The 19819-nt window shown below is 40.1% G+C and overlaps 1 protein-coding gene across 2 annotated transcripts in view; it reads left to right on the top strand.

Annotated features, from left to right (window-relative positions):
* SCAPER (S-phase cyclin A associated protein in the ER) overlaps positions 1 to 19819 on the top strand; it is a 140358-nt gene that overhangs the window by 36871 nt on the left and 83668 nt on the right. For both annotated transcript variants that reach the window (XM_066196170.1, XM_066196171.1), the window contains 6 exons: positions 788 to 943; positions 1091 to 1233; positions 4687 to 4768; positions 4883 to 5035; positions 6198 to 6305; positions 19251 to 19387. In XM_066196170.1, the coding sequence (XP_066052267.1) occupies positions 788 to 943; positions 1091 to 1233; positions 4687 to 4768; positions 4883 to 5035; positions 6198 to 6305; positions 19251 to 19387 (779 nt within the window). The remainder of the gene's footprint in view (positions 1 to 787; positions 944 to 1090; positions 1234 to 4686; positions 4769 to 4882; positions 5036 to 6197; positions 6306 to 19250; positions 19388 to 19819) is intronic.

Genomic DNA, 19819 nt, shown 5'->3' with positions numbered 1-19819 from the left:
AGTTGGTTATCTAAATTCCTAGTGCTTGCTTGTTTACTGACCTGTAAAATCCATTCTGTAAATGGATTCTAGTCAGTAAACAAAGTTACAAACATGATCCTGCCACTGTTTTTCATGATCTGTTTTTGTCTTTGCATATGTGTTCTTTTACCTGTTTTATTTAGTGTACTCATTAAAGTTCTTTTAAGCTAACCTTTTCTTCTTATTTTTTTGTTCTTATGTATTGCACTCTCCTGTGGTTGAAAAAGATAATACATGTTCATGAAACAGGCTATATGGATAAAAAATATCAGAACATGAGCTTGTTTGGTTTTTTTCTTACTCATGCTATGTATACTTTCACTTTTTTGATCAGTAAGTACACATGTATTTAAAGCTAGCTCCAAAGCCTTGTTGGATTCTACCAGCACTTGTGTATTTTACGGATTCATCCATCTGGGTTTTAACATTGCACATGTTGTGACTGAGAGAATGGACTGATGTAGTCTCAATGCTGATAGAACTGAGAGTTTTTCCAGTATTTTACCCAAAGTTTCTTGTTTCTCTGATACAATTCAGATTTTCTTTTTATATTCCATGGGCTGTCTTGTTTAAAACAAATAAAACATTAAAAAGTCATTACAAAACCTAAAGACTTATTCTCAAGTTGGTGGTTTTCCAACCCATCCGGAGAAATGTCCCACCAGTTTAATTATCAAGTGGATAATTAACAAATGGATGAAATTCCCTAAGACGAATCCTATTGCAACTTCTTGGGTCTTTTCTTACACTTCCTGATTGTTTCCAGGTCAATGAAATTGCTTTTATAAACACCTTGGAAGCTCAGAACAAGCGCCACGATGTGCTGAACAAGCTCAAGGAGTACGAGCAGCGCTTGAACGAGCTGCAAGAGGAGCGCCAGCGGAGGCAGGAGGAGAAACAAGCGCGGGACGAGGCAGTTCAGGTACGGTGGCTCTGGAGCTGCAGGGGCACCATGAAATACAGGTTTCTGTTTCAGTTTGGCTCTGCAGACGTTAAAAATGCAGTTTATCTTAATTCCTGTGTCTTTCATGCCTAAAAGAGCAGTGAGAGTTTGCTTTTCCCTGGGTAGGAGCGCAAGAGAGCCCTGGAAGCGGAGCGGCAGGCCCGGGTGGAGGAGCTGCTGATGAAGAGGAAGGAGCAGGAAGCACGGATTGAACAGCAGAGGCAAGAGAAGGAAAAAGCACGAGAAGATGCAGCACGGGAGAGGGCCAGGTAGCTTTGCAGTTGTTTCTTTGGTTCCCTTCACCACTATCTTCCCCAGCAAGCTGCACCTTCTCTATAACAGCAGTACCTTCCTGGCTTGTCAGGCTTAGGATTTTAAAAAGTAGCATTAATAGGGATTCCTTACGAATGGCTTGAGAGAAGAAATCAGGTGAGTCGTCGTAAATTCTGTAGTACGTTTTTGTATTCCTTACAAACATGCGCAATATAAGTTGTAAGGCTGTATTTTATTATATTCATCTTATTTTTATTGCTGACAAGACCTTGTAATAATTTGCCTTTTTCATATTTCACCTTAGTTTTCAAAGGAAACAAGAATAATGTACCCATGTTCTCCATTTCCTCCACTCTCCAGATACTTTTGGACTTACTGGCATCAATTTGATTTCACGTTCTTGTAGACACCAAAGATTATATTTGTGAAGCACACAGCCAAGAAATCAGGCTTCATTAATTCTGCTGCCTGTGGACTGCTTGGTTCACAGTTTTGTCCATAATTAAAAGTTCATAAAGGGGACTTCACCTGGACTCTTATCTCTCTTCCTTTTGCGCCAAACATGAGGTGCAGGGGGAATGAATGTTGATGTATGTGACAGGTTTACTTTCCAGTCTGATGCAATCTGCTTGTTTAATTTACCAAATCCTCTTTGTATTCACCTCCTATTTCTCCTTCGTTTCCTGCAGTACCCCTGCCATAAGCATTCCTTAAAACCCTGGTAAAATTTTGGGGTTTTTCTGTGATGGATGTTTAGTAATGAAAATTGTCATGAAGAGGATTTTTTTTCCCCAAGTAAAATATTCAGAAATGTATTGATCACCTTTCATGTTCTGAAGTCCTGAGTGACATCAAAAAGAGATTCAGCTTTCCATTAGATGTGTAATGAATTCTGGGCAGGATCTGTAGCCTTTGCTGGGGCTTTGTGGACCTTTCCTCAGTGTATTGAGCCAAAATCACAATGAGATAGAGTGAGTTGGAAGGGATCCTTCAGTATCTCAGTCTCATTTGCAAATGCTCGAGGAAGATTAGGACTAATGGCGAATTTGGTTATGCTCTTTTGGGAAGGCAAACCCTGCATGTGTAAGGCTTCTACCTCTTTCTGAAATCTGAGGAGACCCTCAAAGTCAGCGAATGGCCGATAATTGCCCTACTGCCATCTTAGTCTTCTAAGGCCTTCTACAGTTGGATCCTGTGGAAAATCCCCAAGCATATAATTCCTTGCTCTTTGAGTTTAGTCTGTGTTAAATTGGCCCCATCCCTTTGTTGCACTCCGTTCTTTTCCTATGACTTGTGAGGAGAAGCAGTTTCCATTTTTCTTCTGTTCCTGTTGTGTGTCAGCGAACCTCCTCTGCGTTTGTTGCTCTAACACTCAGTTTTCAAACCCTTTTTGTACTTGATATTGCAGTACCGTGCTTGCACTTGTTTTTCTTTTCTTTTCTTTGCCAGATGTTGATTACATGAGAGGTTTTTTTCTTTTTTTCTTTTCTGGTTTTTGGGTTTTTTTATATAATTTTGGGAAAGAGTAGGAAAGAATGTGTGTGGTGCCTTACGATGTGATGATTCTGTTATGTCAGAGTCATTACATCTTAGGAGGTTTCTCAAACATAGCAGAGTGAGGGGAGGACTCAGTGCCCTGGGTCTGAAGCTCAGGGAGGGATGAGCTTGACAGGAATCTGGCTGTCCTGTCCCTTCCATCCTGGATTGCAGTGTGTTTTGGTGGAACCTCGGGGTATCATTTGGTGTTTTGTTGGGTTTTTTCCTGCTGTTAGGATTTGGCTTGTATCCTGAAGATTAAATACTGGTTGGAATGAGCAATTCTTGCAGTATCTGCTTAAAGTTTTTTCAGTATAAGCTTTACTGTGTGCATCTGTTGGTGATTAAAACATCTGTATGAATGGAATAGCGTACTTAAAACTGACTTTAAAAGCCCCTCTGCCCTTAACTTGTTTCCAGTAAAGTTCTAGTTGTAATTTCAAAGTATTTTATATTCCAGAGAGTTGAAATCCATAATATAGAAAATGTTGTTCTTGTCAATAGAAATCATAAAACTGTATGAAGTGCCCTAACTGTGGAAAAATAATGCTTTTCAGAAGGGCTTGTGCAGGAGTTGTGTTGATGCTCTATAAATGGAAAATTGGGAATTTTTTCAAAGACAAAACATTATTAACCCGAAGTATGAAATGGTAATAATCTGCTGTAGTTTGTAGCATTAAACAAATATGTAAAAATGCAGACTGAAAGAAACGACTGAAATGAGCTTGTAGTTACATTTTCCTTTCTGTACCTCATGGACAATCACACATAAACTGTCTAATGCTTCTCATCCATAATCTCCTCCTCACCCCTCTTGTGCCCACAGTGCTTGGAGGAGTTCACCTTTTCTTTCTGAAAGAACGATTTTTAGTGTTTATCGTTTGATTTACCTCTTCTGCTGTCTTTTATCCTAACTGCTTTTATATTTTCTCTGGCTTTTTGTTTTAAAAATGTTACTTTGTCTGAGCCTTCTACGTTTGGAATGGAACTGATTTGGGTTTTTTCTATCAGATTTCTCTTTCAAAAGGCAGACAAACAGAAATCCACACATGACAAAATCCATTGCAATTTGGGTAATAGTCCTTATGTCAGGCTCTCTAGTTTTGTCACTCAGGCTCCTTTAATTTTGGAATGCTTTTTGGGAAAATGGCTGATGGCTTTGATTGACTCCTTCATAGCTCAGTTTTACCCAGAGCCTTCATTTTGTCTTTGGCACTTGAGAGCTTGCCAGGCTTCTCTCCCATCACACTGTACAAATTTTTGTTTGTATAAACAGCATGAGTAGCTGACTTTCTTCCCCTTTAGGATGTAATTGCTTCCATGGCTTACTGATCACCAGGAAGTTGTTCTTAATGAAACTCTTACCTGCATACCTGGGTTTCTGCTTAATGGTCATGGTTACAAGTCAAGTTAACACCCCTTGTTCTTTTCTCAGAAAAAAAAATCTACATCTCCGACATGGTGATGCTGTTGGCCAGAGTTTTATCTGGAAGTTTCATTATTTAAATTTGTGTCAATGAACAGTTTATGAAGCACTGCCCTCAGTGCTGCAAGGGGTTTTTTCAATTCATCATCTCCTCCTCCCCACTGGTTCACTGACTGCAGCCCTTGGCTGAGGACTGCAAGTGGTGACTGGGTTTCACATTCTTCATTCTTTTGTGGCATCTTGGGACTGAGGTGTGATCCAGGTTCTGCTACAAAGGTTCAAGTGTCTGTCTTTGTCAAGTCATTCAAATGAAAACATCAGCATTCTCAGATAACTAAATTGCTTTTTGTTGTTTTTCTTTTCTGCTGAACCATCTTCAACTTCATTTTTGGGTTTTCTTGTTCTGCATTCCAAACATAAATATGCCAGTATTATTCATGCTTTACATTGATACAAATTCTCCCTATACTTACTATCTTTTGGTTAGAGATCGAGAAGAGAGGTTGGCAGCTCTTACTGCAGCTCAGCAAGAAGCCATGGAAGAACTGCAGAAGAAGATTCAACTGAAGGTATAAAAGGATGCATTAGCTGAAAAATACATCAATATCTCTTTGCACAGTTCAATTCCATTTGCTGTCATTCAATGTCATTTCTCTTCTTCGCTTTATTTATTTTCCATTCAGCATGATGAAAGTATTAGAAGGCACATGGAGCAAATCGAACAGAGAAAAGAGAAAGCAGCTGAACTGAGTAGTGGAAGACATGCTAACACTGACTATGCCCCAAAGCTGACCCCGTACGAGAGGAAGAAGCAGTGCTCGCTGTGCAATGTCGTGGTGAGTTGGGCAGGGGGGACACTGCTACAGTTGCAGGGCCAGCCCGAGCCATGAAGCTCCAAGTTCTGCTTCACTCACTTCTGCATTTACTGTATCACTGCTCTGCTTTTGTAAAAAGTGCATCTTACTCTTCTGCCCATGAATCAAGTGGGTTAGGGAAGGCTTAAAAGAGCTGTAGAGTTGTGGGTAGAATGGAGACTGAGCAGTGCTCAGTTATTGGCTGTCTCTGCTGAGAGAAGCAAGAGCTCAGGAGCATCAGAGGGAAGAAGGTAGTTAGAAGATAGATTTAAAGCAAAGTAAAGAATGTGGTCCTCTACATAGCAGGCAGCTGAGCTGGGAACACCTTTTTATAAGATTCTGTGGATATTTGAATTTACTGTGAATTCAGGGGCTGATTGGCTAAGTGTCGTTGGACTGAAATTCACAGAGAAACCACATCAAGCTCAAGAAGTTCTCAAATTGATTTTGATTGGACACTTAAAAGTGTTGGACAGGAAAAGGAGTGTTCTCTGTGTGTCCTCTCTTCCTTTGGTGTCTGAGTTTTTGGTCGCCATTGGAAGCCAAGGACACTGCATGGTAGTGGCCCAACCTCAGCAGGGGCTCTCTGCCTGTGCCTGCCCGCCCTGTGCTGGGAATGCTGTGGGAGAGGAGCCACACAGCCACTGGGCCAGAGCTGCGAGATCTCTTGTTGATAACTGCTTTCCCTGCTTTGCAGAGACTCTGCATCATTAGAGCCTTATATGCCACTGAGCATTATTTCTCGTTAATTGCCGCATTAAGTGAGATTGCATGGGATCACCTCAGGCAGTGCTGGAACAGAAACTCAGGCTCAGCAGCCTGGAGTCTTGTGTACTCACTGATGATGCATTTCAGAACGAAACTCTGATAGATGAAATCAGATTAAAGTGAAAATGAGAGGAGAGCCTAACATATTTTTTAATGTGTTCTTACACTGCTGGCTAGGAAATCATTCTGTAATTTACTGTTAAGTCCTGCATAAAACATGTTTATGTAAATTAGGTTGTGGAGTAAAGTATTGTGCTTGAATTTCTGACCATGCCCCTGACAAATCGACATATTTTACATTACATTTAAAATACTGTTATTTATACAGTATGGAATTTGCAAAGGAAAAATAACTATTAAGTTATTGTCATTACAGATTTCATCAGAAGTGTATCTTTTCAGCCACATTAAAGGGAAAAAACATCAACAGGCTGTGAGAGAAAACAGTAGTATACAAGGACGAGAGCTTTCAGATGAAGAAGTGGTAAGTTTTATACTGTTTTTCTATATTACTTCTGGTTTTAAATCCCATTCAGCTGAGTGGCCCATGGAAGTCTTGAATAAGGAGTTGAACAAGACTGTTTCTGTTAGCATGGGAGTCATAGCAGACTAGCAATGAAAAGCAGTGAGAGAAACAGTTCATTCACATACTGCAGGCAATTGCCATTTGAAGCTGATTCTTTATAAAATGTGGCTGATTGCTTTTCTGTTAATTAAAGGCATTTTTCATGTCACTACACTTATCTTCTCATCCTAAAAATCTTATACGTTGCAGTTGTCACCATCCTGCTATTTTCTTTGTTTCTTCTTGTTGCTTAAAATCCCTTAGTCCTCTTTTAGGTGAGCAGATGTGCTTGTCCTGTGCATCACGGTCCATAATGCTGAGAACTGTAGTGCTAAATTACTTCAAAATGTAAGATTTGAAATGTTTTGGAAGTATTAATATTGCTGAGAAGAATGATGGTTTTTTCAGTAGCTTCTTTAGAAGAGCTGGCATTTAGGGTGATTTTGAGGAAGCATTGAGGACATTCTATACTACACCAAGAGGCTACCCTTTTGAGGAAACGACATCTGCATAGTTGTCTCGTTTAATTTTTCATTGCTGCTGGCAGATCTCAACTGCAATATTAAGTCAAGGCCTTTTCTATGAGAATTTGGGTTCTGCCACATCAAAAAAATTTGTGAATGCCCCTGTATTACATCTGTCAGGTGTTAGGAGGAAATAGTATGCAGGCCAGTTCTTCAGCACTGATTCAGATTAAACTTAACTGTGTTTGGAAATCTGTTTCCAGGCAAGCTGATTCAGATGCCACTGTCCAGTGGTTCTGATTTTTTCACTTTCCTTCCCAGTTCTTTTACTGTTTTTATTTACTGAAATATTTTCTTTGTTTTTACCTTCTTACATCTGCTAGTAACATTTTTTTTTCCTGTATAAAAAGCTTTGGAGAGTAAGGTCTCTGAAGTACTGAAATCCACAGGAGTGATTATCGTTGAAAAAGCAGAAAAAGATAACTGGAGAGGCACAGTAGTCTGGAGGAATAAATGTTTGTGGAGTTGCACTTTCCTTCCCCTTCCCAGCTGTTATGAAAGTCCATGAACAGCTTTCTCAGTTTCTTTTTTCCTCTTGGACAGCGGCTAGTGGAAGTTGTGTGGTTCTGGGGTTGGATTTTAGGTGCCAGGCTTACCTAGTGTGTGTGTGTGTGAGAAGTCTCCACAGTGCACCTGTTTGCCTGGAAATATCAACTGTGAGATTTCCCAGAATCTGTCCTGTTGTGGGCAGTCCCAGGTACTGACTGACATTTTCTTGGATCTCTCTGGTCCTTTACTGGTAGCTGTGTGGCCACTGGTGACTGAAGTGTGCCTCTTGCTGGGGTGTGGAGGAAAACGGGAACTGGATTTCCTTGTGGCTGGGCATTACGTACTCTCCACATCTAATTTGATGGCTGAACAGGTCCAGTTTCTGGAGAAAGGGCTCAGGTGCCGACAGCTGCGTTTCAAACCAGCTGCTCAAAGAGAAGTTCCACTAGAGGGCACAAAGGTCCTGATTTTTTGCCTAAATCCAGGATTTCTCAGCAAAACATTTTCATGAGGATGGTAGACCTAGGTGAAGGTTAAATGTGTGTATTTCTTGAATAATGCTTAGTGCAGGAGAGAACAATTTTAACTGAATGAACTGCTTGAGAATTACTATAGCAGGTTGCAACATCCTGAACCAAGATGCTGTGTAGTATTTGGCATACTGGCAATGTATGGATGCCTCCGTTGTTAGGTGTTTTATGTATTATTTATGGCTATATTTCAGTTAGTCCAAATATAAGATTCTTAACTGTATTAGCAAAACCTGAAATTTCCTAGGCCTGAGGCCTTCTCTGCTTTTTATTACTTACTTTGTTTTGCAAAGAGCAGCACTGAGACACTTGTAGATCTGGGCAGTGCAAAGTGGGAAAGGAGTTTTACCAGTCAGAGCAATCTACTTTGTGTATCCCTTAATTCAGCATGCATAGTTACTACCAACCTCACACCTAAAGCATTCAGTAACTCCTCAAGTTTTGAAATACTTGAGGAAAAAATTCCAAAGTATTACAGAAGTGAACCCATATTCCAGGGAAGCTTTTTAATAGTCATAGTTACTTATTTATCCCTGTTTTCAATTTTTCAGTCAGTGAAGGTAACTCTAGTGAGAACACACTTGTGCTACTTAAAGTTATTACTTGTCATCTGTGATGTCTTAAGATTATATATGTCTTGTCTGTGACCCTTCTTCTTTGACATAAAAGATTTTATTTATATCACCTTTGACCTAATAAAATTTCACCCTTAACCTTACGCACTTGACACCTCAGATAACTTACTCTTGATCTTTGACTCGTTTTGTGTTCAGCCTGTTCAGTATGTTAGGCAGCTGCCTGGAAAGAAAGCTTTTATAAAATTCTAATCTGACCATAGAATTTCTTTACTATTACTTGAGAAGTCACAGGGTTTGAAATACTTTAACTTTGTCCATATTGGTAACTCAGATTTGGGGATCTCCTCAAGACTTTGGAAACTGATTTAAGCAAATGATTATATAATTTCACACAGTAAGGATTTTTCTTGGTTGATTTGACTGTAAACAAAGTTAAAAACTTCTTAATGGTCATGGACACTGATTCCTCTGGGCCAGGTGGGTGGTAGGAGTTGATCTTGCCAGAAATAAAAAGAAGCTGATGTATTCTAGGGGTTTTCTCTTTGCTGCAGTGTCTGTAAATTCTGTAATTTTAGAGACATTTTCAGAGGTAAAGCAGACTTCGTGTTGGAGCAATGTCCCACTGGTTTGGCATTAAGTGCTTACTGTGCTTCATTCCAGCATGTCTTGTGCAGGAGTTGACAGCTGGGATTACACCATCAGGAAGGTGAATTCATTTGTGGATGTGAAATGCAGAAAGAGAATAGTTTTGCTGTGAATGAAGATATAAAAATGGCAAAGCATGAGGTTTTTTCTCAGATTGTGTGGCAGTTTCATTACACGTCAGCCTTTTGGGTTTTCTTCATTTGGGGATTTATTAGTCTCCAGCTGAAATAGTTGTACCTTTCTCCTACAGCAGACAATTCTTGGTTTTCTAACGGTGGTTATCCTGTAAAAGCAAATCGAGTTCTGTTCACATTGGTTACTTTCTTTGTCACTTTGCTTTTGTCTGGACTCTTCCAGATACCTTAATTCACCTAGGTGGTAAAACTTGCAGCAGGCTAAAAGTCATCTTCAGTATATTTCTGAAGCTTTCAATGCTCCCAGTGCCCCACATCATTTCAGCATTATCTCCAGTGCAGTAAGAGTGTCCTGCCTGCATTATCTCTCTGCTTAAGTGCCTGGCTGCTTCCATCAAACTCTCAGCCTGCCTGCTTTTGCACTACCTTTTTCTGTGCTATTGATTTCCCGTCCCCTCTCTCAACATCCACGTTGCTTTTAGTTCAGCAAAAGATGTAAACAGTGTAAGCAATTTGCTTTCATTGACTTCACTGGAATCAATTAGTGTGTTGGTAGTCCTGACTAATTGCTTTGCTGAATTAAAGCCTGTGTGACACAAAGGCCTCGCTGAAAAGGTGCCTGCAAAAGCCATAGGACAACACCTGGTGATTTCATTAGGCTGAGGAGTCTCTGCAAGGACCTTGTAGATGTTTTCTCCCACTTGTAGCTCCTACAGATTCACTTTTATGCCCCTCTGCTTTCCCTTTTGTCATTGCCTTTTTTGTCTCTCCTGGCTTGTTGGGAGAAATACACCCAAGAGCTCCCTTTGAAGCATTGTCCCAGCTCGCTCTGTATCTCCTGGCGTTTAAACGCCACGGTTTAAAGGGACTTTCAGAATATAAATCATGTCATTCCATGTGGTCTGTGAATGTTTCTAATAAGTGAAAAGCTCTTCTAAAAACCAGATGCAATAGATAACTTGGTAGGGTTTGGTTAATTTATATAAGGTGCATGCTACAATTTTATGTATTCCAAAGAAGGATGGAAGAATATTAATGAACTGTTGTTTGCATATGTGAAAAGTGCTCTTTTTTATCAGGAGAGAAAACTGGTTCTATTGTCATTATATAAAGGCGACAGAGAACTTCTAAGAGGTGTATTTAGATCAAATGAAAACATAATCCCCTGATGGAGCAGAGAGGTGATCGTTGTCTGAAGACTGACAGCGTTAAAATGTGAGGATTTATGGTTGAGCCCACCCACGTTCCTTTAGAAAAAGCTGCTGGCCAGTGACTAAAGCTCCCTGCGGAGTGTGGCTGCCCAGCTGGCTGGGGCTGCAGTGGGAGCCTGTCCCGGCCCAGCGGTGATTTCAGAGTCCTCCTGTGCTGGCAGCTGGCCCGGGCACAGCCCTGGCAGCGTGTGCTGCGAGCCCAAAGCAGAGCTGGGCCAGCCGTGGGAGCTTTACAGCCACACCACACACAGGCACGGCTCCTCTTCACAGCACTTGCAAGTTCTGTAAGATTGTTAGATTTTAGGAGCGAGGAGTTGTTCTTCTGGAAGAAATGGAGCTGTTTTCCTAGAGATGTGTGCTGCTTCCATTATTTCTTGCAGAGGAAATTCCTGAGGGGAAAAAGATGTGGGAATAGTTTAATCTCTGATCCTTGTTGCTCTTCATCTGTATTAACAAGGAGCTTTCTTGTCTAGACACATGGTGGTGCCAGGATTTTGCTAATTACTCTTTTTTTTTGAATACACTATGTTTCCATTACAATTAAATTGTATATAACTATTATTGTTTTATTGCTTTAGCCTTTGCAGTATTGAAAGAATGCTTGTTTTCCTTTCTGGATCAGTGTCTTCAAGTTCTTGTATTTAAATGAATAATAGAGTTTTATGAACTCCTTTGGGTAGCCTGTCTAAAAGATATGATTAAGCAAAATGGAAAGTAATAATACTAAGCATGGTCACACTTTTAGTTTCATCTAATAGAGGAGTTTGAGGTGTTTATACCTGTGGGCATGTGGCTTTTGAAAATCATTATACACAATTAATAGTTCTTTTTTTTATTCTGGAACATTCATATGTATGTTAACTGTCCACCGGTATTCATAGAATCAGCCTGGTTTGGGGTGGAAGGGATCTTAGAGCTCCTCCAGTGCCACCCCTGCCATGGCAGGGCCCCTTCCCCTGTCCCAGGCTGCTCCAAGCCCTGTCCAGCCTGGCCTGGACACTTCCAGGGATCCAGGGGCAGCAAGAGCTCTGTCAGTGCCCCGTGTGTCCAACCTTGCTCTTGCCCTGCTCTTTGCCCTTCGCCTCTTCTGGCATTTGGCTGTTCCAGTATGACCCTGCCAGCACAGGGAGATGACCCTGACGCAGCCCTGGTGGTACTGCAGCCAGTTTTGGGCAGTGTGGTGGTGTGTGTGTTTTGGTCATATGTACAATAATATTCCTGTTTGCTTTATCCACAGACTTCGTAGCAAATTCTTTTTATTTTTTCTTGGCATCTGATTATAGTTCTCCAACAGTAGTCCATTTTTCTTCTCTGTTGCTCAGGGGAAACAATCTGTAAATCACTTGCAAACAAGAGCCCCCCATCCCAGTAAAGCCTCAGGTTCTGGTTGAGTTGGCTTTACTCTTTCTTTTTTTTTTTCTTTTTTTCCTGAGGAAGGAAGGATTTTTTTTTTAGAGCAGAGGTGTGTTGCTAGAGGAGTGGAATTATGCCAGGCATCTGTGGTCCATTTTTGTTTATGAGTATTTCATACCTCATGGATAGCTGTGGTCCTTTCAGCTCAGGAGCTCTGGCCATGCCATTCTGCTGTGAATACTTCTGTCCTAAAAGACATTGTCATGAATAATCAATTATAAAGTCTAATCCCTGTTGCACCTTGCAGAAGGTCTCTCAGTACCCCCATACATCAATTCTGGTTTTTTGTACTTTGCATAGCAATAGCTTCTTACCTTTAATTTATTATAAAGTGTTGTTTTTCTTGGCAAAAATGTACGTGATTAATTGTTTGTTGGCTGTGCCTTTAATTTTGATAGATCACTGCCAGCAGCTGCCCCCTTCCTATTTTTGGCTTGGATATCTTGAATATTCACAGCCAGTAAAAAAATCTCCTGCTGGCAGGCCCAAGTGCACCCTGACGCCCTCCTTTCTCTCAGCTGTCCTTGCAGCCAGATGATAATGTCAGTGCCTCATCTGCAGGGATGCTTTCCATGGCCAGGATGCAGAATTCTCATCCTCACAGAAGAGACACCTTTACCTTGCCTTCTATCCCTGCATTTCGGAGTGACAAGTGGGAAGTATATTAAAAATCTGAAGAAATACTTAAAGCTCCCAATAAGAATATTATTTGCTATTTTATCTTAGTGGCAGACTGTGGTGTCATTGAATCTATGGACAAGCAAGGTGACTGAAAGTGCAGTCACTATTAGCAGTCAAAGTAGTTTTTAGTTTGGGCCTGCTAAAAAATAGGATTAGTCCCTCATGGAAAAAAAGCCTAAATCCCAGATGTCAGGGGAAACCTAGTTGTACAATGAAAGGTCACTCTTCAGTTTTGAATGAATGAATAATGAAAAGTTTTTTAATGCTCCCAACTCATTTTCTAAAGTACAGTCTAGCATGGAAATGTGAATAATTAAAATCAATTTTGAGAAAATAATATTTGAATATTCATTACTTTATGACCTGTTTCTTATACATGTAGCACCTCTAGTAACACTTATTAATTCATATTAGTTAGGAACACCTTCCTTTTTTATGAGTCTTCATATTTTGGAGTGAATCACTTGTGGTCCTATAATAGTATTCGATTTCTTTCTGATTGAGAATTACTGATCATTTGTGTTTCAGGCTGTCATTGTTTAAAATTGAAGTGTGCTTCTAATATAACTTATAGTCTACTTCAGCATCTGTTTTCCATATTAAATACTGTCCTAGCTTATGAGGAAAAAATAAAATATTGAGGAGTTCTGTTGAAACATGTAGTAAAATCATGAGCAAATATTCCTGTGGTAATGTGATTTAGAATTTAACCTTAAAAAACCCTTCAAAATTTGGCAAATACATCCCTTAAGTGATTATAGGCACGAATAAGAAACCATTATTCCTGACTTTGGTAATAAATAGCAAAAACACTTTTTAATGATTTTCTGCAGTTACAGGATATTGTTTATTTTGAAGTGGGTAGAGATGTAAATCCAAAAGATATATGTATGCTTCAGAATAATTACCTATTGATTTGCTAGAATATATTTCTTATGTACCTTACCTTTATGGAAAATGTTCATTTTGATATATATTTTTTAATATTAAAATGGTAAATGAGTGACAGCTATTATTATGTGATATAAGCTACTACAAGTATTTCTTTATAGTCTTGCTCTTGTTTATATTTTAATGCTGATGTGAGAGGGCAAGTAACAACAAGTGTTTGGAAGTTCTGAAGGCTGAATTAAGATAAAGAGCTGAGGACAAATGCTTTTCAAGTTGCCTTGGTCTGCAGAATTGGGTTAGAACACTTATGAGAATACCTTTTATTTCAGAACTTGGGGATTCAAGGTTGGAAAGAATACAAAAATAACAGAATAACCAGCCTTACAGTATTCTGGCATTTCTTCTTCAGTTCTGGCCAGAATCCAGGAATACAGAAGGGAATGAAAATGAAAAAATAACAGAGGGAAAAACCCTATAAACCCTTGAGATTCAGCAAGGTCATTTTGGCTTAGTTTTTTTGGGTGAAGGTCCAATAGCCAGGAAGGTTTTCCACATCTGTACTTGCTTAGTTCATAAATGATGGAGCGCAGGTCAGGAGCCCTGGCTCACACCCTGGGTGGCACTGCCAGCCTTGCCCTGCTCCATGCTGGGCTGAGGATCCTCCTGCTCTGCTGCCTCCCTGAGCCTGGAGCAGGTGCCAGGAGCTCCCTGGTGCACTGCTTGCTGCTGCTGCTGCCTTCTCCTGTGTGCTCCAAGGATTCCAGAGCCTCCTGTCCCTGCCTGTGCCAGAGGGAGCGCCGGGGATAACACACAGGATCTGCATCTGGGGCTGCACCACCTCAGCCAGCCTCTCCTTCACTTCTTGGCTTCGCTGCAATATTTTCCTGCCTATGCAGGCATGCCCCAGGTAGAATTCATAAAAAGGCAACATTTACTTAAAAAGAAAGGAACTGGAAATAAGTATTTGTGTTGTGGTTGCCTCTAATTTTAGAAGGAAGGAATTTCGTTAGGAGGAATTCTGTTTGGCACACTTCACAATTTAATAAGGTTTCTATTAATATTTTCTGAGTAGTGAAATGAATAGTAGCTTCTATGTAATACAGAAGGCCAAGGAGTGTCATAGTGGAAAAGATGGGGTAGGAACATAATTTAGCAGTGGTTTGATAAATACATATCCAAGGTTTCATCTGCCAAGGACAAATCCATGGATGCTCTTGCTGTAATTAGAACATGAAATGGGGAGAGCTGCTGAAGAGTATTGGTCTTGTGAATGGCTATTGTAGGAAGGGGATGTCAGCTGGGAAATTTCATATCCAGCTGTTGATACCTATTTTATATAGATTATTCTGTAATAATCTGGTTCAGAATCCAGTTTAAGGTATGGTTTTCCTCATCCAAGCAGAAGTGGACCCCGCTCAGCTGTATAGTATTTTCAGCATTTTGTAGCATTTGCTGCACTGTCCATGGAAAACCTTGTAATTAGTTTTGTTCTGGAGTCTGAAAAAAGTCCTTTTATTTCAGGAGATATTGATGATAATGCTTTTATCCCTGTAGTGTAAACATGCCATATAAGAAACAGAGAAAACTTTGGTTCTAAGAAGTACCTAGTCAACTAAAATTATCAGCTTCAAGAAATGAGATAAAAAGGGTAGATTTTCTGGTTAAGGCAGTGTAAGGGGACCAGGCAGTGACCAGCAGGAGTGTGACTCCAGGGCTGACCTTATTAGCTTTAGCTTTAATGGTGTGGGCAATTCCATTTCTCAGGTAGTTTGTAGATGAGGCCCATCTGTTGAATTTGGAAAGTTTCAGGATTTTCTATAACTTGACTAAAAGTCAGAACAGTTGAGAATGGCAGGAGAAGGAAGGAATCCCAAAGACATTTTTTGTAACTAATCTAATTTCTGTCTGCTTTGTGGTGTCTGCATTTTGCATGGCCATTTAATGTTGGTCTTTATCACCTTGTTTGTGAATTAAGTATTGAAACTTTTACAGGAATTTATGTCAGTTGTAAAAATTACTTCAGTGTCCTATAAAATTGAGAGGTTCTATGGAGTTTTCCAGTAACAACATGTGCCTGTACAAAATGCCATTAAATATCGCGTGGTGGATGTTTACTGCCTTACTTTTACTTCCTGGCTTTTTCAGCTGGAGACTGAGGATCTCCCCCTGAGACAGGTACAGGGTACCTTGGGATTTTTAACAGTAGTCCTTTGGGGAATGCATGGAAATGGCACTGGAGGGAAAGAGCAGGAGTATTTCTACTCTAACAGGTCACTGAGCCATCATCACATGAGCAGAGAGGAACACACACAGGCAATCATGAAGAAATCCATGTCAGCATTCAGTTCTTGTTTCTTTATTTTGCAGCTGCACATCCCAGCACAGGACAGTGCCTCCTCTTTGTGGCACACATTCTGCCACCTTCATGAAAGCTGAGACCTTACCTTGTGATGTTCCTGGTCTCAGCTGTGCAGCTCGGAGGATGAGTATCCTCTATGAAAAATGATGGCAGAAATCTGATACAGAATGCCTCTGGTTTAATGCTGAGATAAAAGGTGTCCCAGTAGGACAGAACCAGCAAAATCAGTGTATTGTACATAAGCCTTTAAAACAGAGCTCTAGAGAAATCACACGGCTAAAACTGATATGGCTGAAACTGAAACTGCGCTGAACATTTTTGGTAGGGTTGAATATAGATCTTAATGACAGAAGCTTCCATTCAAAAAGATCCTCTAATTAATAATGCTTCACATTTATAATGGCCTAAATTCTCCAAAGATCTGCTGGTTTACCAATATCTGGGGATTTGGGGCAGGAATGAGCTCAGCATAGCACAGCACCAGACCAGTGATGACCCTTCATGTCGCTGTAAGAAGAAACCAGAATGCTTTTAGGGAGAGGATAAATTAATTTCGTCTCAGAAATTCTGACTGCATTTAGCAGTTACTTACATAAAAATAATAATTTTTAAAAAGTGAAAGGCTTTCAGGAAGAAGTGTCCAGATTACCCAGTCGCCTTCATTACATTTATTAGAAATACACCCACCCCAAATTGATGAGTTTAGTTCTTACTTAAATGAGAGGATGACAAAAGTTTGCTTTAAAAGCACTGCACTGGCCTCACTCCCTTTTATGCTCTGGTGGTTATTTTTGTGGTGTGTTCACCTGCCCAACTACGGCTGTGCAGGTAAAATTACTCATGAGTTTAGTTATTTAAAGGATTGGACTTCCTGTACTTCAGTGTGACTCAGTGCATTCTAAAACCTTAATTTTTTCAGGTAACTGGTGGGAGCTTAATAAAACATGGGAATAAATATTTTTCCCCTGCTCTGGAGGGTGTTGTAGCAGCAGCTCTCCTCAGGTGCCAGTTGTCACCTAAAACCAAGCTATTTGTTATTCCTGTTTCACACCTGAATGCTGTCGATCTGCCCACGGTGATAATCCCACGCTTTGATCTGTACCTTCAGAAAGTGATTGTTTTTGTGACACGAGGTATTGTTACTCTGGTCCGACTTTAATGAGCTCTATGAAGTCTGATATTAATCCACACTGCCCTGTGTGAAAGGTGAGAACGCTGAGAACCATCATGCAGAGAGGTGCTCGAGTTCCTGTGAACAAATGTGCGCAACCATCGTGGGTGCTCTCCTGGCCCCACAGCCAGAGGCATGAATGTGCTTGTTGAACCCTGCAATTCTCTTCAAGTCAGCAGCTAATCACAGATAAGGTGATGAAAAAAGAGATGAGTGTCTGTGCAGGGGCTGCAAAGCTTTGTCTCCTTGCTTTGAGCCCGGCACAAGTGTGACCCCACGGTCACTGGCTGCCCCTGGGGTTTCTCATCCCCGAGTGCTGGCCATCCCAGAGTGCAGTGGGGACTTTTTTCCAGTCTGCTGTCACTTTGGAGCAAGAACAGTGTGAAGATGTGATGAACCAGAGTCCCAGCTGCACTGTTGGAACAAAGATGTAGAAGTAAAGTAATCGCCCTGGTTAGTTTAGTGTGTTACCAGTGCTGGGTCTCACTGGAGAGACCTGAACTAGGCTCCTGGAGGTGCTGGGCTTTTCCTTTGGAAAGCAGGGATGTTCATACCAGATCCCATGGAAATCACTTGTAACTATCTTTCTCAGTAGATGTCACAGGATCAGTACCCTGAAGTGCTTGGTAGCAAAGCAGCAGTGCCATGGTCTGTTCTGAGGAAGTCCTTTCTTTTCTTAACATTGTCAAACTCCCACCCGCCTGTTTCCTGTGCAGTTTGAACCCTAAGGACTGGATTCCTGGTTTTGAAAAGAAAATTAGTGGAAAAGGTATTTTTAAGTGGGTGTTGAGGGATACATCTCTCTGAGGAAACAAAATTGGGCTGGGGGTTCATAACCAGGATGGTTTATTCTGCCCTCAACAGCTGGCTGGAGAACTAACTCATTGCAATGCACTCATGCTCCGAGGGCACAGCCTCTGGACACACCCTGAGAAGGTTTTCTTTTAAGCTCTTCTTACCAAAACTAAATGGAGAACATTAAGGGCAGGGAAAATGCCTACAGACACTGTTAAGATTACCTGACAAGAGACTCTAGCAATCTGTAGCAATGTTGTGAACAACTTGGACAATTCATTGAGGAAAGCTGTTCAGGTGTGCTGGGACTTACCCAAGGTAGGCAGAGGAGCAAAGGGAAAGACAACATTACCTTTGGAATTTGCTTAGAGGATAATGTTGGATTTCTTAGGTCCTGTACTGATTCGGTGGAATTAGACCTACTAATTCAGTATTCATTTTGCATTCCTATGATTTAAAACAGATTTTTCATTTACTGTTTCCACCAGATATATATTCCTAGGTTATACCATGCAGCACTGCTTTCCAAAAACTAAATGGTCTTTTTCCAGGAAATTTCACAGAGATTTATTTTGTTTTCAACTGGCACAGCATTTTCCTGAATCAATGAAAGAAAATATAGGTTGTTTTCTGGAAAATACAGTCTTTAAATTTTTTTAGCACTTCACTTTTTACTTTGAATTTTAAGGGTACTTACCAAAGAGGAAGTAATAGCCACATCTGATTGTCGCCATAATAATTTTCAAGGATAAATTATCCTAATTAGCAGTGATGGTGACCTGTACTACGATAACAAGTTTGTAAGAAAACAGATGCAAGCCTCAGTATATTAAAAATTGTGTAAATACTTTCTAATAACTGGCATTGAACTGGTTGTTTAGCATTTCTTCTCTGGGGAACAGGAGTTTTTCCAATCTTTTGCCTAAATTCAAATATTTTTAATGTGAAAGGTAAAGTAATAGCCCTACTAATTATCAGTAATGTTGTAAGTAGTCAATAGTAATATAATAAAATACATTTCCTTAGATTTTAATGAAGACTAAGACACATTTAGATTTTGATGAAGAATTGATATAAAAGCCACAATTAGCTTATTTAGTGTCATGAGTTATGTTGGTGGGGCAGGTTTCCTGTAGCTGTAAAAGGCAGCTCGGAGGAGAGAGAGGATGTTAGTTTGGAGCTCATACTTGTTAGGTAACAATTTCTTGGAAAGAAGGCACAGTATTTATTGTTCTGCTTTTAATAATTTTTCTCCCTTTTTAGAAAATATACAACTTGTTCTCTCCAGTGTGCCATAATCTCTTTCCCAAGATTTATTTTCAAATTTGGCTTCAGCTTCATAACCTTCAGTTAAATATTCATCACTGTTTTTTTCCTGGGAAAATAATCTCTGATCTCCATCGCATACTATGGCATTAAATATGATTTCAATATTTTCTGCAGGAGCACCTGTCATTAAAAAAGTACATTGTGGACATTGTGGTTGAGAGTTCCGTTCCTGTGGAACCATTAAAAGATGGAGAGGAGAAACAGAAAATTAAAAAGAAAGCCAAAAAGCTAAAGGCACGGATGAACTCCAGGTAGTACAAATTTCTTTTTATTTTTTTTTCCTCTGAGTTTTGTTCCAAACTTTACCTTCTGTCCTCTAGTATGAGTGCAGTGGAAGACTGAAAAAAAAAAAGTGAAATTATTTGCTTTGGGAGTGTCTTGAAAATAACACTGATGAGCCTAATTTATGGCCACTTTCTCTGATTGAGAAAGAAAACTGAATATCGATCTGGAGCCCTTGGTTTCACCTGTTAAGAGCTTTTCTCATAATTGGATGCCAGTGCCCTGCCAAAACTGTAGCCTCTTCTAGCATACAATAGCATGTTTAAATTTGCGTAAACCATGCCTATTTTTCTTTCTAGCTATTGATTTTTAAATGAAGTATCAAAGAAAATCAATAGTAATCAACAAATAGAAGTCAGCCTGCTGTAGTGTCAAATCCCATGACTAAATTTAATCATTTT

The sequence above is a fragment of the Chamaea fasciata genome, unplaced genomic scaffold (genome assembly GCF_029207755.1).
Source record: "Chamaea fasciata isolate MVZ Bird 193981 ecotype frontalis unplaced genomic scaffold, bChaFas1.0.hap1 SCAF_14, whole genome shotgun sequence".
Taxonomy (NCBI): Eukaryota; Metazoa; Chordata; class Aves; order Passeriformes; family Sylviidae; genus Chamaea; species Chamaea fasciata.
The sequence above is the reverse complement of the archived record's forward strand: the minus strand, read 5'-3'. Positions and strand labels throughout refer to the sequence as shown.